This window comes from Barbatula barbatula (assembly GCF_947034865.1).
Source record: "Barbatula barbatula genome assembly, chromosome: 3".
Taxonomy (NCBI): Eukaryota; Metazoa; Chordata; class Actinopteri; order Cypriniformes; family Nemacheilidae; genus Barbatula; species Barbatula barbatula.
The window spans coordinates 24,086,402-24,107,817 of NC_136764.1; the positions used below are offsets into that span (position 1 = coordinate 24,086,402).

Sequence of the window (21,416 nt, forward strand, 5' to 3'; positions counted from 1 at the left end):
TTTGAAATGACAAGAGGGCGTGTAAAGGACGACAGACTTTTTATTTTGGTGTGAACTATCCCTTTAATTTAGAATTGAATCTGTACTTATGAAACATTACTTTTGCTGCCTTACATTTTTAATCGGCAAGTCGTTTCAACTACTATTTACATTTTCTTAAATGTTTTACATTAAGTCAACTTATCACATTGTGCAATTTCAACCTACTACTATTATACGACAGCAACTCACCAGTAACTTACATTTTTAAGCACAATGAAATTGGCTTTACAAGTCATTTTAAGGCGACGGTGTTCTCATAGACTACTGCCAAATGATGTCACGCTGACAAGTAAACTTCCATGTCAGAATGGCCTGTCACAGAGAACTGAGCAGACTGTCAGGCTGAGGAACACACAAGCGTCTGCTGCCCCTCAGCCTCCTGCTGGCTGTTATCGGCACTACAGGAGGAGCGGGTTGGAGAAGGCCAAGGTCTTTGGTCACCCCCAGCCTTATGAGGTCTCTGGCAGACTCTCCGACCGATGCTGCTGGAACTAGTCTGAAGGCAGAAGTCCCTCTGTGATTTTTGAACATATCTCCATGTTCCAGACAAGAACTGAGGGACTTTAATTCAACATTTGAGCTGTTGCTGTCCATCAGGTTTATAGACTTTCCGGAGAACAGCTTTTCATCGTTGGAATAGTCGCGATTTAAACATGGCTCTTGCGTTCTGTGCTGTGTAGTGTCTGAGGGGGAGACCGGGGTTGGTGAAGAGCTCAGGATGAGTAGATTTCTCTGTTTGGATGAAACAGACGTCCGAAAGTGGTTTTTGGGTGGACAGGGTTTCAATTGAAATGAGTAAATTCCAGAAGCAACTGTTTGATGGTTTGGATGTTGTACCCTTTCTGAATTATGTGGCGACAAAGCAAGTTCACGTGTTTCCCTGTAAGAACAAGAAATAATAACATCTAAATAAATGTATACTGAAAGAATCTTGGGATCAACGATATGTGCATTCTCTTGGATCCAAGATCCTCTGGAGATTATTTTAGAGACGTGCAGTCTAACCTGAGCTGAACTTGTGGTCTTTTTATAGTCGCATTGTTTGTTGTAAAGGAGCAGCGCATCAAATTCTGGACCTCCAGATCTCTGTGAATGATTCTTCGTTCCTCTTTGAGTTCTGAAAGACAGCAGAGAAAACTAAAACTCAGCGACGGGCAGCTTGGCAGCCGGCTCCACCACAAACCTTTTAAAAATGTATTTTCTGCAGTACAGAAGAACAAAATTATCAATAAAAAATAAACGTGTCCATAATCTAGCACATCACACAATGCCTGGCATTTTTACATCAACATCCAGAGGAAAAAAGGACAAACTAAATAATTCAGAACTGAACCACTAGGTGGTGGTGATACATAATTCAAAAACACACGTTTTTTACACTTAGTGACATTCAAAAATATGGTTTTAATAATAATTATAATGCACAGTCACATGGGATAAGTGCCAGTCCTCTCTTGACCCTGTATAGAAGACCAGCGGGTTTGCAGAATGTGTGGTTGCTCTCAAACAATACAATGGCTTTATATTGTGGTTTAAGTACTGCCAGATGGCTTTTGTCTCAGAGTTTGACATCCAATTCTTTTGTCAAGAGTTTGTTTCGGTACAAACCTGCTACAGTGGGTTCAGGAGACACAGGTTCTCTTTGCCTGTTGGCTCTCATTGCGTTCCCCTGTGAACACACAACATCTGTCATTACATGTGTAAGTCAATACACTGACATCATCGGAACATTTTACGAGCAAATTTGGGTTCATGTTTAGCTTATGAGTTTCTTCAGATCCCGCAAAAACTTTAGACGAGATTTTATCTTGTTATAAACAAAGGAATTTCTTCATTTTCAGTCTCGCTGTTGTTCATTATGTTGTTGTGCTGTGTTTAGTGGTTCTCGTTGTTTGTCTTTCAGATCTCTTGACTTTCTACAGAGGAATTTCCTGATACAATCTGGAATTTCATTGCAAGCCACCAAGACCCCGAGGCGGCAAAGCAAGCCACACTTATACTCGCTCTTTCTTTCTCTCTCTCACTCACTATAAAGTTTTGGAGTTCCCTGACGTTTTCTCCGAATATAACATTTGCCAAACAAATGAGCTTTTGGGCAATCGCGTCTTAGAATAATCGCTCCAATGTTGGCAGTGTGATCCATCTTTTAAACTCTTTGCGAACACCATCATTCTGCGTCACTTGTGAGATATGTGTAAGGCTATTAAAATCAGTGAAAGTAAATAGATTGTCGTTTACTCCGTACACACGCTTATATCTAATATATATGTTTATATATATTGTCTCTTATGCGTATCATTGGACTGCTATGGCACTAAATTCATCTGCAGCTATATACATCTGTAGATGAGCAGATTAAGTAGAGATGACTTAATAAAAACTAGACACGTAAACATTGGCCGAGTAAGAAAAACCTGAACATCACGCAAGAGTTGTTTTGCTGTGTTTATGGTTCTCTTTGCACGAGAAGCTTTTTTTAAGTTTAGATCGCAGATTTTTGCTGAGGAATTTCCTGATACAATCTGGAATTTGATTCCCAGCAAAGCAAGTCACAATATCACAATTTCTCGCTATTTTTCACCGGTACGACTGAAGCAGTTTTGTTTCAAACTGGGTTGAGTTCTCAATCCTGAAGTTCACACTGAACCGAATGATTTCACAGCTGTGTCCCTCTCTTCTGAAGAGACTCTTCCACTCCAGACCTCAAACCACATGCTTCTGCTGCAAAGCCAAGGATCTCCATTAGCCATTAGTTATATTATGGATGGCGGGGGAGTACTATTATTAGACCATTCTGCCTACAGCTACAGTTTATTTGCTTTGAGATTCAGCAATGTCATGTTAGACTTATTTACTGTCTAGCGCGTAGTATCATTACACACTCATTTCTATTAAAAGGAAAACAGAGGAAATCATTACTTCATTGCCAGAATACAGGAGACCTTTTATTTAAGGCCTGTGACCACATTGTAGTAACCCCAGAAGACAGCTGGAAGAGACATCCCGAAACCACAGTTATGAGGCAGATCACTGAAATGAGTAGAGCAGTGAGACAGAAAGCTCTTAATGAAACACTCACTGCTGTTACCTCAATATGAACATGGATTTTAACTGGATGTCAATGGTACGTATCCAGTCAGGACAAACATATGGCTTTTTCATCCGCCTGAAACTAAAAGGCCTCACATCATTGGCAAATCTCTATCATTTGAAAGAGAAGACAGCGACGCAGGAAAAGAATGGGGTGTTAACCTGAAGAGCCTCTGGCTGATTGAGAAGAGATCAATCTTACATTGTGCATTTGGCTGCATAGATGAAAAACGTTGAGTGCGGCTCCACAGTCTACTTTAATATCTGATCATTGAGACACACTAACCTTCGGATATTGCTATGCAAAACAGATTGTATGTACGTGAGGATCTGAATATCAGAAACTTGGGCTGTGCCCCCTATACTGTAGTGCACTTTTTGAGGGGACATCCCTTTTCACTGGCTTCTGAATTCATCGTGTAAATGATTAAGTGCACTCGGTCAATCACATGCATCACAATAATGATGTATGATGTGCCACTGATATACTGCACATAACAGCTAGCCATAAACTGTGAGGATGAATGAATTTCCCTATCTTGGCAAACGATGGCACCTGCAGTCCTCCGTGTCCGATTTACTCGTTTTCATTCGGCCCATCCAGTGGACTATTGCAGTAAACTAATGTAGGGGATAGTAACTGAGGCTATGGGTTGCGATTTCAGCAGTGTGTGTTCTTTAAACACAGGCAAGTAAGCAACCATGTTGCAGTCAATAAGGAAAGCACCCTAGCAACTACCCAAACATTGTACAGTAGCATCAGCATAGCAATGCCCTAGCAACCACTCACAATCTACACAGATATTAAGTTATTAAAGTAATGTAGATCGAAACCACAAATGAACCCTTACCTGCAGGACCTGCACATCTCTCTTTATGACTTCACATTCTTCAGTCAGGACGGATCTGTCAATCAAATTAGGTCATGCTTTAATAAAGTTTAATATACAGCGAGATGCAAAAGTAGTTATGACATGACCAAAATGAACATCATTGCTTAAAGAAACTAAGAAAATGTACTTCCACAGAAACAAACAAAATACTCTAGAAAATTCTCAAATCATCATTTGTGAAACCTATGCTAGCTGTAATGCACGTTTGCGTTAAAACAAAGTGGACATATGCCAAATACTTCGATTTTAAATGTCATTTACGCCACATTTACATTTCATAAAGTCCATTTCAACATCTCGTTTTTACTTTCTTTCGATGTTTTCCTTACTTAAAATACTGCTTCACGAACAATGTTAACAAGTCACTAGAAAATGTCGAGTTTGTAGAGGTCTGAAATGTTTTACAGAGAAAAGATTAGTGTGCAGAGGACGACTGGCTGACTGTTTCTCCAATACATAACCGCCGTTCTTCCCTTCACATTTCTTTTAAGTCTGAGGAATCTTACATATGTCTGGTCTGCTATTCATTGCATCACAATGGAGCCTTTTGTTCCGATGGATCGAGCCTCGCACTAGCTCCCCTCCCTCTATCTCGGTACCCTGCTTTCCTGCCGAGCAGGGCTTACAGTGTGCATTCTTTTTGACCGGGTGGAGGCCTGCAGATCCAGAACGGGGAGAATATGGGGAAGAGAGGGTGGGAGAGGAGCTTCGAGTGTAACCCTGTTCAAAAGAATTGTGGTGATACTATGGTACAGTGGTGATGAACCATGATCATGGTAGTAAATGATTGGCTGTGTGGATATTAGATAACATGCAATAAATGATACAGTCATGGATGTACAATAATGGAAAGAGAAGGTGAGAAGGTGCTTGTTTGCACAAGAAGCTTGTCTGGTATGGATCCATAGCCAGTAGGAGCATGTGATGAACAAAGCACGGAGAATTGGACCCTGAGGAATGTGCGCTCCACAATATTAACTTTAGCACGGCACAACAGGATCAGACAGCAATCCAACAATTTTGCTGGCTAAAAAGTCATAAAGTTACGCACATTGCCTGGGGTGTAAACAAATGATTCTGATATTATCTGCCTGATGAAAAAAAAGTAATTGCATTTTTTATGTGAATGGGAAAACGCCTGACATTTTACAGTGAGGTTAAAAGTTTTTATATGTGCTTAAAGCGATACTACAACATTAACACACACAATCTCACCTGAGATGGGACACCACCTCATCTATATGGGTGATGTTTAACTTGTGTCTTAAAGCTGTGATCTCGTCCTCGCAGCTGGAGTGAGATGAGAGGCTGGAGTATGATCTGAAAAAAGAGATGTAATCAGATGGACAATATTTTAGATTCTCTTCATCTAGAGGACAAGATTATCAATGCCCTGTATAGAGGAGTCGGCTTGCTGTTGGCGGGATTTGGCGTGTGTAATTGAAAAGACAAGCAAATATGTTTCTGGAAATGTGAGTTGGTGAATGTAAGTGTGGAAAGAAAAAAAGATTTGCAGAATTTATGAAAATACACATAACATTTTATAACAGTTTTAGAATTTCCTCAAGACGGCATAAAAGAAAGCTTAAAAATCTAATGGAGCGGAAATGGAGGGGAGTGGTTGCAGAATGTTGAATTCGCAACCAGTTATGTTTTGAGACACTGACCTGCTCTCAATCTCGCTCAAGCTTGATGGGGGTCTAGAAGGTGATTTGGCAGTTTCACACCAGGTGTCGGGACTCTTGTGTCTCTGTGCGCTACTGCTGCCCAGTGCATAACTCACCACACTGGGGCTGTACTGGGTCATGATCTCCTCAGCATCCCTGACACATATTAGATGACAGTGAGAATGACAAACTGTTGAAGTGGACACAGTCTCAGCACAGTAATACTTCACCAGGGGTGAATGTATTAAAGGAACAGTTCACCCAAAAGGTTATTTGCTTTACCACATTCCATCCCAAATCTAAACAACTTACTTTCTTCAGTTCATAATTTTATGTATGTACATACACTGTTAGAAAAAAAACTGTGTGTTTTTTACATTACACTTTTGCACCTTAATAATGCAAATCGGTACCTCAAAGGTATATATTGGTACCAAACATATCTGCACCTAAACGGTACATATTAGGACCCTTTTTAAAGGGTACAGCCCGTGTCATAGCGTTTGTACCTTTTTTTGACAATGTAATATAGACAGTTTCGTTGGATGCACACGCCCGACCCGAAGTTAACTTCCGGTCTGGGTTTGTTTATTGGTCTGGCTAGTGGACAATAATATAACTATTTCTATTTCATTTTATTTTATTTCATTTATATTAATATTTTATTTAATAATAATTTTATTAAATAAACAATTTGTTCAATTTTATTGTAAATAAACTGTATTAAATAAACAATTTGTTGAATGGGTCTTCTGACATTTAAGTTTTGCCAAGTAACAGATCTTCTACTGGTAACCTAAAATAATACTGGCTAGACATACTTTACACTTACTAGCTAATGTCATTTACTTCAGAAATAATTTACAGTGACTATTCTTTGTGTACAGAAAGTTAAATTTGGGCAACATAAGCGCACATGTGCAGTAACGTTTGTTTATGTTGTTGCTTTGAAACCCTATTTACGTGTCAAAAAGAAGAGTTTCGTTTTCATGGAGTTATTATTAAAACTTAAATTCGATTGATATTCATTGGGATTATTTAAATTTCTCTCTCACTCTTTAAATATTGAATCTCCATCAAACAATAGTTGTGTAAGAGAAATGTTTATTACTACTCCTTTAAGCACGTTTTAAACCAATACAACAAAATGTATACCTTACTCAGATTTTATACGTCTATGCAATGTGGGACCCCTCAAGGTTACATTTTGGGGCCTATTTTGTTCTCTTTATTTTTGATGCCTTTAGGAATTTTTTAAGGAATACAAAATGTTATATCACTTTTATGCTGATGATATTCAGATTTATGTTCCGATTCAATCAGGAAGACCTTCTTCTCAGTCATCTTTGTTATTTTGTCTTGAGGAGGTGAAATGCTAGCAAAAGCAAATTCGTCATCAGCTTAATATGACTAAATCTGAGGTAATTTTATTTGGGCCTAATCAGGTTGACAGGCTCTTTTAGGATCATGGTCAACAAATGTGTTGTCACAGTTAAGGAACTTGGGAGTCAGTTTTGACCCAGTTTATATCAACTGAGGATTATTGCTAAAATGAAATCTTTCTTATCACTTACTGATCTAGAGACAGTGTTTCATGCTTTTATCTCCTCCCATCTGGACGACTGTGATGCACTGTATATGGGATTAAATCAATCCTTGATTTCTAAATTGCAAGCTGTTCAGAATGCAGCTGCAAGGCTTCTCGCTACCACAAAGAAAAGAAATCTCCCCTGTGTTAGAAAAGCTGCATTGGCTCCCAATAAAATATCAGATTCAGTATAAGGTGTTGCTATTTGTTTTTAAAGCTGTTCATGGTATGGCCACAGAATATTTAAGAACTGATCCACATGAATTCTTGTAGACCTCAAAAGTCTTCAAATTCTTTATTACTTTCTGTTCTGAGAACTCGCTTAAAAACTAAAGGAGATCGTGCATTTTCTGTAGCTGGCCCAAGGTTGTGGAATATGCTTCCTCCTGATATTAGATCTGCCCCCTCTATTGGTGTTTTTAAAGCTTGTTTAAAAACGTATTAATGGCTTTTACTGACTTGATTTTCATTTTGGTTTTATGTTTCTTTACTTGGTTGTTTTCTATTATATTATGTGTATCTACTGTGTACAGCCCTTTGGTCTACTGTGTAGTGGAAATGGCTTTATAAATAATGTAGACTTGAGACTTCATTTTAAACTAAATTCACTTTCAGCTCTTTCCCCCAAAAAATTACCCATAAAGAACTATTAAAATTTGTCTCAGGTGACTCTTTGGAGAAGCTAGCAGAGTCTGTTTTTAATCTACTTTTGTACTCTAAAAGTGAATCAATATAACAATAGAACCCTAAATGTCTACTGAAAACACAGAATCTAATCTAATATAATACAATATTAAAGCAGCACATTCCTTGGGGTTTGGTTGTCAGTTAAAAGGGTACAAAAGGGATGTATTCATTCGCTAAGATCTAAGATCACTTTATAGGAATTAAAACAAATTAAAATTGAAAACTTTTTGTATATGTTATTATTAAGAAGAAATAAGGATTTGCATCAGGAACGATTCATTCTGAAAGAAAGTTTAAATGTAGCAGCAATTGCAGACTGACAGCTCCATTTAAGCACCATTAACCAAATCCACTGGTTCCTTAACCTCCCCTTAACATATGAGGCAAAAGAGCTATATTACAGGATAACGTTTGCTTGAATAGCCTGAAATCCAACAAAGATAAGGCAAGCAGATGGTCTAGTGTTGTGTTTCACGTATTTTCCCACTTTCACAGGACAAGCCTTTCTTTTTGACAGGATACAGTTAACGTGTTTGTGTGACTTTTGTAGCCGGATGAAAAGAGCCAGGAGACACATAAACAAGTTTCTCTGACTCAGCTATGTACAAGCAGAATCTGAAATCTCTGTTCTGCTCGTACGGGAAGGAGGGGGTAATGACAGAAAGAGAGGCTACATTGTGGGCACAGAAGAGCCGCAACGTCAAAACGTTGAGAATGTAAAATCCAACAATGCATACGGGTATAAAAAAGGAGGCCCTTTGAAAACGCCCCTCCATCTGGACTGATAAATCACTTACATGTGAAACACACTGCGCTGTGCACACAAGTTTCTCTTCTTGGCCTTCCTGGGCTGATTGTGTCGTATCATTCTCCAGAGATTTAGGAACCTTCCTTTGGTTGGCTTTTAAAGACTCGGCCATTTGCAGATTAACTAAGGATCCCTCTCAAAGCCCATTCAGCGGAGGCCTAGCATAAAGAAACAGGTGCAGCTTGACTGCATACAGCCACAACAAATCACATAGACAAGAACTCAGACCACACAAGAGGGAGGGGAGCTATTTGACAAGGAGGGTAAAATGCTGCTAACCAGATCCATTAAATCAATTCCGTTCAAAAGATCTTTTGCCCATAAAGGGCTTAAAACACCATTGAGTCTTTGGTTTCCTGCTTTGGCCTGCGTCAGGTGCCGGGAAAGCTCCAGAACTGGAGCAATATGAAAGGGAAGTAATCCACATTCTGATTTACAGCAAGGGCTATTAGTGACATCGTAAAAGAAACAAAGTCTGAGAAAGAAACAAATACAAATAGATTTGACAACAAATAGTGTAAAACTGGGACCAACTGCTAAACACCTGGGCCCCGTTGAGCAAAAACCCTATAAGTTAAGAAAACCCTTAGATACAGTATAAGGTTAAGGGAATCCTTAATGAGTAACGGTCTGAAATAAAAGGGGAAAAACCTTTAAGTTCACCCAAAAACAGAATTATTGTAGTATTGAGTATTTTATTTTAGTTTTAGTGTTTGTTTTAGTTGAAGTTTTAGCAAGCAATTTGGGTATATGCTTTTGTCATTTTATAATCTATTGGTTTATTCTTAATGTTGCTATGTAAGCTGAAAACATTTTTATTTAAGTTTTATTTTAGTTTTTGTTTATTATTGTAATCTGAGAGCTTTCCAGGGCTCCTCGTAGACATAGGTCCATTGTTAAAATGGTCCATCTGGTAATAGTGGTTCAATTGGATTATTATGAAGCAACGGGAGTACTTTATGTGCGCAAAAGAAACCAAAATAGCGACTTTAATCAACATATTCTTCTATTCCCTGTCAGTCTACGACATGCGTTCATGAGAGCACCAATAGAATTCAAAGAAACCGAGAAGAACCGTTACTTGGCTAAACTTGTCACTCCAATAGTTTGACTTTAGACTGCGATACCAAGCTCAACCGCTAGATGTCAGTGTACCATACGGTTTCCTTAAATGCGACCAAACTACTGGACCCATTCAACAAATTGCGTATTTAATAAAATGAACATACAACAAACTTCAACAAATCGCTTATAATACAATTATTTTACCAGAAAATAATAACATAAATAAAATAATAGTTATATAATTATTCACTATAGCCAAACACAAAACGGCAGTCCAGGCACGCGTGTCCGATGACAGGGTCTATCGCGGATTTAGAAGGAGCATTTTGCGTATTTATCTAGCATCCTTAGTGTTGTCTCTTTCCTGTACTGTTAATATTGTCTGCACCTCAAATGTTTTAGTAGCTGTAATGTTAAATTTGTGGTCTATTAAAATCAATGGTATGTTTTGACAGAATTTATTGTGTAGTGCTAAATATAAACACTTAGATAAGGGTGACGGTTAAGACCTTCCTTGCAACGTTCTTAAAGAAATCCTTACCTTAGGGATAATTTTTCCATTGCAGGAAAAATACTTTTATGCAACCGGGTACTGCTCCTTACAATAGTGTGCCATCACTGCCATGGCCCAAATAAGAGCATTTTATTTACCAAAACTTAATATAATATTGTAATAATCAATATAATAAAATTTTATTATTACATATAATTGACCGAAATTAGATGTACGGACAAGCAAAAAAATCAGTAAACCTGCTCTTGTTTAAACTGCTTCACTTCATTCTAATGTAACAGTCCTGGTTCTGTGCCTTGTCTGAGCCTTTAAAGTGAATAATTTATCTGCACGCATTCTTTAAAGCTATGCTACGTTTCAAAAGCAAAGCCCTGACCTATGAACTCAACCCCCCGAGCAGCTACAAAGAATACTTGGGGTCTCCGTTAAAGGTCAACACATTCATTCATCAGGCGAGGGAAAGGCGTTAAAGCATGGGATACTCAGATTAAAATGAGGTTAAAATAAGTTATTCAGATCTTCTTTTGCAACAGTTTTAGGAATGCGGTAATATTGAATAAACAATGATAACAGAAACCTCAGAAAGTGGCATTGGTGTTACAGTAGCTTATTGGTTATAAATATTCATGTCTATCAAAGAGATTGCGCACCATAATGCTTTAATGTTATTAGCTTCAGAAAACAGGCCAGTGTTTATTTAGTTGAAGTGCAGTTTTTTACGCATTTTGGTCAGTTTCTCTTCAAACAAAACGCATACTGTCCACTGAACTGGACATTTTAAATTTCTTCAAAAAGTATAGATATATAGATATTATACCTCAAAGCGACGATGTCACCGATCACTATCTTATAACAGGTACATTGCGCACGTCAGGAATCAGCCCTTTAACTCGTTATCGACAGGGCAGAAAAATGACCTCCGCTACTAAAGATAGTTTCGCAAAGAGCTTGCCAGATCTGACTCCTTTAATAACCATACCAATACATAAAGAATCGCTCGATGACATGACCAGCAAATTGGGCACTATTTTCTCTAATACATTAGAAGCTGTCGCACCTATGAAGTCAAAAAAGATTAATGAGAAAATTATTGCACCATGGTACAATAACACCACTCGCGCCCTTAAAAGAGAAACACGTAAACTAGAGCGCAAATGGATAAAATCGCAACTAGAGGTCTTTAAAATGGCGTGGAAAGAGAGTTATAAAAAGGCACTAAAAGCAGCAAAGGCTGAGCACCTTCGTAACCTCATAGAAACCAACAAAAACAATCCAAGGTTTTTATTTAGCACAGTCGCTAAATTAACAAATAAACAGACATCAACTGACCTGGCTATTCCGCCGCACCTCGGTAGCAATGAATTCAGGAAATATTTTACAGAGAAAATCTAAAACATTCGCGACAAAATAGTAAAAACTCAACCTCCAAGTCTGTCCTATGAATTAGCACCAACCATCGCTCCAAAGGAAAGGCTACAGCGTTTTTCACCTATAAAACCTATAGGAAGATTTAATTAAACTTATTGCAACATCTAAACCTACAACTTGCTTATTAGACCCCATACCAACTCAATTATTAAAAGAGTTTCTACCTGTTGCAATTGAGCCCATTTATAACATTATCAACTCGTCAATTAATCTAGGCCATGACCCAGGACCCTTTAAGATGGCCGTCATTAAGCCTCTAATCAAGAAACCAAACTTAGATCCAAATGCTATGCAGATGATACTTAGCTATATATCTCATCAAACTGAATATTGCCGATTATAAACTGCAAGTTGAAGGATGTACTGTTACTCCAACAAATACAGTAAAAGATTTAGGTGTTATATTAGACAGAAACCTGTCATTTCAAAATCACATCTCAAATGTCACAAAAACAGCCTTTTTCCACCTAAGAAATGTTGCCAAATTGGAAATATTCTGGGTTTCTGACGCAGAGAAGCTTATTCATGCATTTATGACCTCAAGACTTGACTACTGTAATGCGCTACTTAGTGGTTGTCCTGCATCATCAATAAACAAACTACAGTTAGTTCAGAACGCAGCTGCCAGAGTTCTAACCAGGTCCAGAAAATACCATCACATAACCCCAATGTTATCAACCCTTCACTGACTACCCATAAAGTATCGTATTGACTTTAAAGTTCTTTTAATCACTTATAAAGCCTTAAAGGGTTTAGCCCCTACCTACCTAACAGAGCTTCTATCACACTGCAACCCATCACGCTCTCTAAGATCTCAAAACTCTTTTGATAACACCTAGAATAACTAAATCCACCAAAGGGGGTCGAGCTTTCTCATGAGTAGCACCTAAACTCTAGAAAAGCCTTCCTGATACTATTCGAGGATCAGACACACTCGCCCCGTTTAAATCAAGATTAAAAACACATCTTTACAGCCAAGCATTCACTTAATGCAAAATATGCTAAATAAACCACTGGGAGACTGCTGACATTAGATATTATTTACTAGGCGTTTATATATCAAGTTAAACTATTCATGTAGTGTATTTACCTTTTTTAGTTTTTTTCTTATTTTCCCCTTATAAAGCGTTATATAAATAAAATTGAATTGAATTGTTCCGATTTTGCTCAGATTTTCAGTCCGGACTTGTTGCAGAAAGTTAAAAAAAGATCAGATTTTAAAAGTCTCATGTATATTTTAACCAACACCAATGTACAGCTTGTTGGTAATACGTCATAGGTCAAAGAGCATAGGGATCACATGACAATAAAACATGGCAGATGCAGCATGTCCAAAATGTATTCATACTACATACTATATTCTGACTGTTTAAGTGTGTCTGGATTCTTTAATTGTGTTGTATTTTATGTCTGTATTAGTTTTGATTTATTTTCCTGTATAGCACTTTGGTGGTTGCAAAGTGCTTTATAAATAAAGTTTTTTTGCTTGCTTTTGCTATTAATATTTTTTGTTGTAATATTTGAGGCTTGATGTTGCGTTGGTGTTACTATCGACAATCGATATGGTGTATCAGTAATATTAGAGGATTGTATAGTATTTTCCCTTACCTGCCATGTCTGGCTGCTCTTTTCCTCAATGTAAGCAGCAACAATTGAATCTCAGCCTTTAGCAGCTCTTTAATAGCCGGGGGGTCAGCCAGTGGGAACACTGGGGTTTCTGGCCTTCTGTCCTGCTTAGAATTATGGATCTCCTGCCAAATGTTCTCCCACATCTCCACCTAGAACAGGTCATTGGAGGGAATCCGCAGAGAACGTTGGAGTTTGTCATTTGGCTCAGGTTTGTATGGAATGCACTTGTACTGCATGAATGTTACAAGCTGCTGCTGTATTGTTCATATAGACATCGCATCACAATTGTATCTAATCTCTCTAAAGTGGATGTAGAAAAGAAAACTGCTTATTTTATGACTTGATTGCATTCGGCAGATCCAAGCTATGGGTTTATTTTTTTAAATGCATTCTCAACCCCTTGAACCATGAACTTGGCACGGGTAGTGCCATGTTCTACCACTGGAGCTACAGGACTTTCGGGGTGACTAAAAAAAACGCTACAATGTGCTTGCAAACCCCTGTGAAATATAACCAGAGACGAAAATGAAAGCCTGTCACGGCTCTGGCAGACAAAGTCTGCACACCATTACCAATCTCCACACCTGGCCTGGGACTTTCAAGCATCCCCTCGGACTCTGAAAATACACTTCAAAGCTTGTCGAAAGCAGTGCAAGACGGAGCAAAAACAGCTCCCTGAGAATACTGATCCCGCTGTGCCTGCAGGAAACCAGCTTCAAGCCCAAATAACTCTTCTGAACGCAGACCAGCTGCCTTCCTCTCATTTCATCTGCAGCCTCTGCAGAGCCTGATGTTTATGATGTCCACATCCACCAGAGAGACGTTTCCTTGAGAATTTGGCTGAACTGAATTCAGGGTCCTTAAACCTTGATACAAAAGACTATTGATATTTTCTTGTTTGTTGTCTGTTATCTTTTGATTGAATGAATTTTCAGAGAGACAAACTCAAGGCAACAGAGAGACAGGGAGAAAATAAAAACAAGAAGCTAGTTTTTAAAACGTCTTCGTTCGACAGAAAGTTCGAATTATGTCTTGGGTTCAAATGAGGTCAAAGTCAGAGTTTTAAAAACGCTTACTAGAGAAACATACATTGAAAAATCAATCAATAGTCGAGAATCAATTAATCCTTTGCGAGCATATGCTAAGGCTTCATAATCATTAATCATATTAATATTATTTGTTCTAAAAAATTGATTTTGATGCAATAACATTCTTCATTCCCCCCAAAAGAAAACATTCAAGGCTATACATTCAAGGTTAGGCTATTGCCTTTTCGTTTAAAAAAGAAATAGATCTTAAAAGTATTTAACAAGTGTGCACAAACAAACAGATATAGGACTTGAACACATGGTCATAAATCCTACTTAGTGTTTGGCGAAAGGATGAAACGGATCGCATCGCATCATTTTTTTCTAGCTGCCTCCCACAAATTCCATATGGTGGTCTGTGAGTATATATTCAGAACATATGGAGTGTTTGTAAAGTAATTCATCTTTGAAAGAGCCAGCTCTGAAACAGATCTATGTAGGTAGGTCTTGCATTCCAGACACTTAGGCTTGGTAAGATAATGCGCTCTTTTGGTGGCTGTAATTCAAAACGGGTTTAAAGTGACACTGCATAACTTTTGGCACCAAATAAAAAAGTGTGTTAAAGTCAGAAAATTGCATGTATGAATGCAGAGGACCAAACACTGTCACCCTGACGACAAGGGTTCATCTTGCCTACGCTTCAGAGCAAACGATGTCTTTCAAAACCATAAATCCAACACGAATGCTATACTTAAAATACGTGATTTTAACTCATGTCATATATTTTCAATTACGCTTTTGCTAGATGGATGACAAACAAAACTCATTTACCTCTGCATATAAGTCTGTACACGTATCAACCAGCGTATTTCCAAGGGCTGCTCGAATCTCAGGGAGCTCGGAACAGGGAACATTTTCCTTCACTATATTCCACACCGATTGTTGGCGTTGGAAATTGTCCATGAAGCCTCTATTTCCAAAACCAAGCACAAAAACTCATTACTGACGGGCATTCAGGTTGTCCATGGGGAAGTAGCTGGAAATAAATTCAAATAGATAGCAAAGAAGTATAAACTGTTTCAGCGTGACAACATAAACAAATGCTATGTGACCCAAACTTAAAGGGATAGTTCACCCAAAAATGAAAGATCTGTCATCATTTGCTCACCCTCATGTAATTTCATTACTATACTGTATATAATTGTCTTTGTTCTGTTAGACACAAAGAAATATATTTGTAAGAATTTTCAGACTGACCATAGTAGGAAATAATATTGTATATTTTGTTGTTCTGTTGAACACAAAGTGAGATATTCTGAAGAATTTTGAACACAAACAGCTCTTGCGTTTAGATTTGGGCGGTCTTGGTCAAATTGTGTTACGAACTGACGTAGATTCTCCGGGGTGTGGTTACACGAGGCTCAGGCAGGTCTGGGTGAGCATTCACCTCCAGATAAAATACATCTTTAGTTCCGACACTTACATCGTTGCAATTTTGCGTGTCTAATACATGCACGGTCAACTTATACCACACCAAAGACAAAGCAAAACACGTATTTCCAGCCAATCACCCCTTTTAATGCAAAATATGCTAAATTCACCACCTGGAGACTACATTTACAAGATATTATTTACTAGAATAATTTAACTTGTTCTATAAACACCACGCACTGTGCTGTGTTTGACCTTTTTTGTGTTTTTCGTTTTTTCTTATTTCCCCCTGTAAAGCTGCTTTGAAACAATTGTGAAAAGCGCCATATAAACACAATTTAATTGAACATCTCTGTGTTTATCAGAACAAAGTAATTTGTACAGTGATGAACTGAAACGAGGAGGAGCAAATGATGACAGATTCTTCATCTTTGGGTGAACAATCACTTTAACATCCGTAGGCTTCCGCAAAGAATCAATATCTGTTGAGCAGTTTTAATTGAATTCAATTCAATTAATAAACAACATAATTTTGATATAAAATAATATCCATTTCAAATAAGTTGTTGAATTGTAACCAAATATGTCAATTTTAATTCGTTTACAAACAGCGGACATATTCGAAGTAACACGATACCCTAAACATGACGAATGCGCGTGACTGATAGGCTTTACCGATGATGCTGCAATCTTTGATAGCAGTAAACTTACACATAATATAACGCTAACCTTTAAAATGCCATCCATCTATACGTGCTTACACAATTCTTTCACAAACAGCTCATTTTCCCACAGACGGATCTCACCCGAGCAAACGCCGCTTCCTGTATCCCCGACGTAAACATCCCTGCTGTTATGGAAACGAGCTCGCTCTCTCACGTGATTGGTTGAGGCTCAGGATAGTCTTTAAAAGACGACCGAAGCTACGCAAAGATGAAAAGCGACGTGTTGGGCGCAGAAAGAGTGTGTTTGTCTTCTTTAATGCACATTGTCATTTGAAATGTAAGGGAAGACATAGTAAGGTGCGACGAAGTGCATTGCTCATAAAACCACAGCCTAATATTGAGGTATTTGTCTGTCACGTGTAAGTTGAAACATAACCCAAGAGGCGTGAAACTCCTGCGCAACAGCCATCACTAAACGTTCATCCTTTTCCAATCGTTCATCCGTTTGTCGAAAACAAACCCATTCACGGTCTTGTTTTCTCTTTAAGAGAAGTTTAGTTGGTGATGATGGGCATGTCTGCACCAATGGTGAGTTTTCTCTGGCTCACCCTGCTGATCAGTGGACGGCGTGTTTTGGCTTTCTCGGTCGCCGGACAGCAGGAGACCCTCTGCGAGGCGAACGCCAGCGTGTACTATGTGGGCGAATGGTACTTTCTAGACTCGGATCCCTGTACTCAGTGTGAATGTACAGCGGAAGGACCTGCGTGCGCGAGGACGGAGTGCACATCCCTGCCGGCCGCCTGCATCCATGTCAGCCATTACCCGACGGACTGCTGCCCGAGATGCGAGAAGATCGGCTGTGAGTACGGAGGGGAAGTTTACGAGCTGGGCCAGCATTTTCAGGTGAAGTCCAGATCACACACACATATAGGCTTCATTTAAACCTTTAGACGCGCATTACTCTTTTAAATATGTCATGTGTTTTGTGTGATCTTGTTCTCGTTGTTCTATTATGGGCTAAAGTTTGCAATTTTCTCGATTGAAATGTTGGCGTCATCACAGGCCAAATACAAAATACCAAATAAAAAATACCTTGTTTTAAGAAAAATTACAATATTTGAAGAATGTGCGTTTGCTTTTTTAAGTATAAATGATCAAAACAAGGTTTATTTGGCAACTGCATGAACGCTGTGGTGGTTCCTATTGTTTCAAAATCACTGAACTGTGCACAAAGAATAATGCAAAATATTTAGCGCCACCACGTGGTTAATGAGCAAAAGTACCCGTCCAGAACGTTTCCAGGTATTGTGTGAAAATGTTTTGTATACTTTCTCTATGTAACACCGTCAGTCATTGACACTGTTTAATATTTATTGCAAACCTGATTGATTTATTACCATAGTTTCTAACCCAACTCCTGTTGTTTTAACTGGTAACACTAGCCTTGTATTTTGTCAGAAATGACCTTGTGTAGGCACTAGAGAAATTAAAACATCGGCAGGATCGGATACATTTTTGTTTACGTAAAAAAGCAGTTTCTGGCTTCTGAAACCTAATTGTTTGATCCGAGCCAATTTCTTCCATATATCTATATTTTCTGAATCAGAATCAGAACAAGCTTTATTGCCAGGTGTGCTTACACACACGAGGAATTTGTCTTGGTTAAAGAAGCTTCCAGTACACAAGTAAGGTTACAAGACAAGTAACAATCAACAAAGGCAACGAAAGTACAGAATAAAAATAAAAGTTAAGCAGACAAAGGTGAAAGTGCAGTGTGACATATTAAAATATACAAGTTATGAGTTTATATATGTGATTTCCTGGCCAGCTTTCATTGTAAAGTTTAAAGGTAATACAGGTAGCCTGGTACTAGGTTTCCTTTGTTCTTACGGGCAAGACGAAGAACAAATGGGCTATTTAATACTCTGTATGAAGAATTGAAGAAACAAAGATCTCGGGTGGCTTGCTAGAAGCGCTTATATGTGCTTCATTATCTCCCTGATTTGGTTATTATGGCTAATGGGGGATCCCTCGGGAGAAAATGTAAGCTTTCTGACAGTCTCCGAGGAATACACTTTGCCTGAGCTGACATCCTTTTCTTCCAGTCCATTTAACCCGACTTCCAGTACTGAGCCACAGGTGGTAATGCCGCTCTCGCTTAAACAGCAGGGAGGGGGTGGAATGATCACGCCCTTCACATTTGAAAATATTAGGGCTCTGTTGGATTGCCACAACACAAACATGTACAAAACCCATCTCATGTTGTGCATTTATTTACAGCCATCAGCGTGTGAGCAGTGCACTTGTGACAGCGACGGTATCGTCCATTGTCTGGTAGCGGACTGTGCCCCTCCACCATGTGTTAACCCAGTCTATCAAAAAGGAAAATGCTGTCCGGAATGCACGGATGGTACGTAGAATATAAATAAACAAGTGTGTATATATATATATATATATATATATACTCGACATATGTATGTGGAGTGTAAATTAACCAGAAAGTAGAAATTCTAAGCTTTACAAAGATATCAAACTTGAGTAGGTCATTCCCAAAGCGCAGCAGGCGATGTTTGTAAGTGTGTTTCCAGCCATTTTGTTGCATCCACTCACAAAAATAAAGTTTTGATATATGTACGTGGTAAATATCTTCCTGGAACATGATCTTTACTTGATATCATATTGATTTTGGACATAAAATATATTGGTGACTTTAATTTAATATTAATTTGAGTGTTCATAGCAGGTCGAATTTTGACTGAAAATTTTAGACCATCTGGGTAATAGAAAACTAATTTCATTGATCTTAATTTCGACTAGTATTTAGGACAGATAGTCAAAGGTTCGAAAATATATGCGGCATATGTGACTTCAGCAACACAACATTGCTGTTTTGTCCATACTTGCCTTAAAGCGATAGTTCATCCTAGAATTCAAATTTGTAGTTTATTTACTCAAACTCTCGTCCATCTAAGATTTTCTTGAGTAGAAAATATATTTTAATGGAAGGTCTACAGTCCGCTGTGCTTCTTAAAATGGATGTTAATGTGGTCCACGGGGTCAAGCGTTCTAAAAGCACATACTGTATATCCAACACAAGCATGATCCTGCGTCACCTGTGACATATTGTCTTGTGAAGCGAATCGATCATTATTTGTAATAAACCGAAGCGGTTTTCCACAGCTTGCGCCAAACGCCCCGATCGCTGTCACATGAATGACGTATCTTAAGATCAGGGCGTAAATAACAATCGATTTGCTTCACAAGACCTCAATATATCACCAGGAGCGGCAGTGATCACGCTCGTGTTGGATATACTTTATGTGCTTATAGAACTCTTGACCCCATTTACATACATTATATGAAGCGAAGAGGGCTGCGGGTTTACCTAAACAGCTTCTTTAATGTTCTACTCAAGAAGAAATATCATCTACATCTCGGATGGCCTGAGGGTGAGTAAATAAACACCAAATTTCTATTTTAGGATGGACTATCGCTCTAACCACTACGAAGATCTGACAAACTGTATTGCATTGGTCAAACGAACAGATGATCTGATTCCTGCCCAAGGTTGGTTTATCCAATGATGTTATGTCAACACAGTAGTCTGGGATAAGGCATTAACATGAACAAATATCCCATGTCACCTTTAACTACCTCACTTATCTCTTTTTTTTACCCCAGGGCCTAACTGCTATGTGAATTCTTCTAGGACCAAAGTGATCCCAGCAGGTGAGGCAGTGTGGGTTGACTCCTGTACCAAATGTCGATGTCACAACTGGCAGGATGTGGGCTACCTGCTGGCGACTTGTTCGCGTGTCCGAAACTGCCTCTGAAAAAAGGCTAAAGTGAGAAAAGAGGTCAGACATAGGGACATCTACCAGCCCTATTGATAAAACATTGCACAGTTTATCTCAGCATATTTTACCCAACCGTGACTAGCCTGTAGGTTTAGGAAACCTTTATTTGTCCAGCATTTGTCTTATGTTAACTAACCACTTAACGGTCCAGTTGTTAATGTAAAACAAGTTGGTATAATATTTTTATATTGTTTATTTTTGGTGTAGTAGCATGAACAGCAGCACTTATTTCAAAATAGAAATAATTACATTCTTTGCCATACAACTTTTTATACATAATACAACAATCAAATAACTTATGAGTAGAGTTTTTGACTTGAGGGACATTCCCAAATGACAAAGATAAGAGTTTAGGTCTGAGACACCGTTCTGGCATGGTTAAAAATAGCACAGTCAGCATGAGCTTCACAACTGCAGATTTTAGGATTATCCGCTAGTCTTTGTTTTTTTTTATATGATTTAGAGTAGCATGTACATTTACATAGCGATTCTGCTTCCAAAGCCTGGAAACCAAAGTATCTTGACACTGTATGCTTTACATTACTGTCATGCAGGCATGGAAACAGTTAATGTAGCAATAAAAAAACGTAAACGAATGGTACTGTACTGCACATGAACAGCAGGCCAAGTGTTGCTTCATCGCTGTTTAGACGGTTACAGTAGTATTGACTGATGTGGTTATGTTATTTTTCTTCAAAGAATGTATTTGTTACAAATGTACACAAATATAAATAAACAACAAGTGATCAATGGGGCTTGTTTTATCATCCTGAACTGTAAAGTTGGATAGTGTTTGTGTTGCTTTATTGCAACATCTGTTTTTGAAGAGAAAATGATATTTTTCTACACTGACAGCTTGCATATACAGATCCCCATCGAGTATGTCATTTGGACTTAAATATGTTAAATCCATTATAACTTATAAACCACACACACATAAAAGCTATTAGAAGATTAACAACTGTGAACTGATGAATTGAAAAAATAAATGGTCCTTACGTTTTCTTTTTCACATTTTTACCCC

The 21,416-nt window shown here is 38.3% G+C and overlaps 2 protein-coding genes across 7 annotated transcripts; one reads left to right on the top strand and one right to left on the bottom strand.

Moving 5' to 3' along the window:
- Nucleotides 1–23: 23 nt before the first annotated feature.
- Nucleotides 24–17,387, bottom strand: ccdc24 (coiled-coil domain containing 24). Of its 3 annotated transcripts, none has more exons than XM_079453449.1 (9): nt 17,144–17,387; nt 15,271–15,409; nt 13,391–13,560; nt 5,693–5,848; nt 5,241–5,345; nt 3,984–4,038; nt 1,651–1,711; nt 1,048–1,159; nt 24–922 (listed from the first exon to the last, which is right to left on the bottom strand). In XM_079453449.1, the coding sequence occupies exons 2-9, from the start codon at nt 15,400–15,402 to the stop codon at nt 358–360; spliced, it is 1,356 nt and encodes a 451-aa protein (XP_079309575.1). In that variant the 5' UTR covers nt 15,403–15,409; nt 17,144–17,387; the 3' UTR covers nt 24–357. The 3 variants fall into 3 exon arrangements, with proteins under 3 accessions (XP_079309575.1, XP_079309577.1, XP_079309576.1); XM_079453451.1 differs by lacking the exon at nt 17,144–17,387 and adding an exon at nt 16,677–16,751; XM_079453450.1 differs by lacking the exon at nt 17,144–17,387 and adding an exon at nt 16,600–16,700.
- On the top strand, nt 16,630–21,169 carry LOC306892381 (von Willebrand factor C domain-containing protein 2-like). 4 transcript variants are annotated; one of them, XR_013786459.1, is made up of 4 exons: nt 16,806–17,438; nt 18,816–18,945; nt 20,017–20,102; nt 20,217–21,144. XR_013786459.1 is itself a non-coding variant. In XM_079453453.1 (4 exons), the coding sequence occupies exons 2-4, from the start codon at nt 17,100–17,102 to the stop codon at nt 20,366–20,368; spliced, it is 621 nt and encodes a 206-aa protein (XP_079309579.1). In that variant the 5' UTR covers nt 16,806–16,954; nt 17,084–17,099; the 3' UTR covers nt 20,369–21,141. The 4 variants fall into 4 exon arrangements, 2 of the variants coding, with proteins under 2 accessions (XP_079309578.1, XP_079309579.1); XR_013786460.1 differs by having other exon boundaries at nt 20,245–21,140; XM_079453453.1 differs by lacking the exon at nt 20,017–20,102 and having other exon boundaries at nt 16,806–16,954; nt 17,084–17,438; nt 20,217–21,141.
- Nucleotides 21,170–21,416: the final 247 nt, after the last annotated feature.

Excerpts from the sequence above, each read along its gene's own strand:
- LOC306892381 (XM_079453452.1), top strand. The coding sequence starts at position 17,100 with ATGATGGGCATGTCTGCACCAATGGTGAGTTTTCTCTGGCTCACCCTG. Across the intron at positions 17,439-18,815 it reads AGCTGGGCCAGCATTTTCAG|CCATCAGCGTGTGAGCAGTG; the intron begins GTGAAGTCCAGA and ends ATTTATTTACAG. Across the intron at positions 18,946-20,216 it reads CTGTCCGGAATGCACGGATG|GGCCTAACTGCTATGTGAAT; the intron begins GTACGTAGAATA and ends TTTTTACCCCAG.
- ccdc24 (XM_079453449.1), bottom strand. The coding sequence starts at position 15,402 with ATGGACAATTTCCAACGCCAACAATCGGTGTGGAATATAGTGAAGGAA. Across the intron at positions 13,561-15,270 it reads GTACAGACTTATATGCAGAG|GTGGAGATGTGGGAGAACAT; the intron begins GTAAATGAGTTT and ends GACCTGTTCTAG. Across the intron at positions 4,039-5,240 it reads GAGGTGGTGTCCCATCTCAG|ATCCGTCCTGACTGAAGAAT; the intron begins GTGAGATTGTGT and ends TTTGATTGACAG.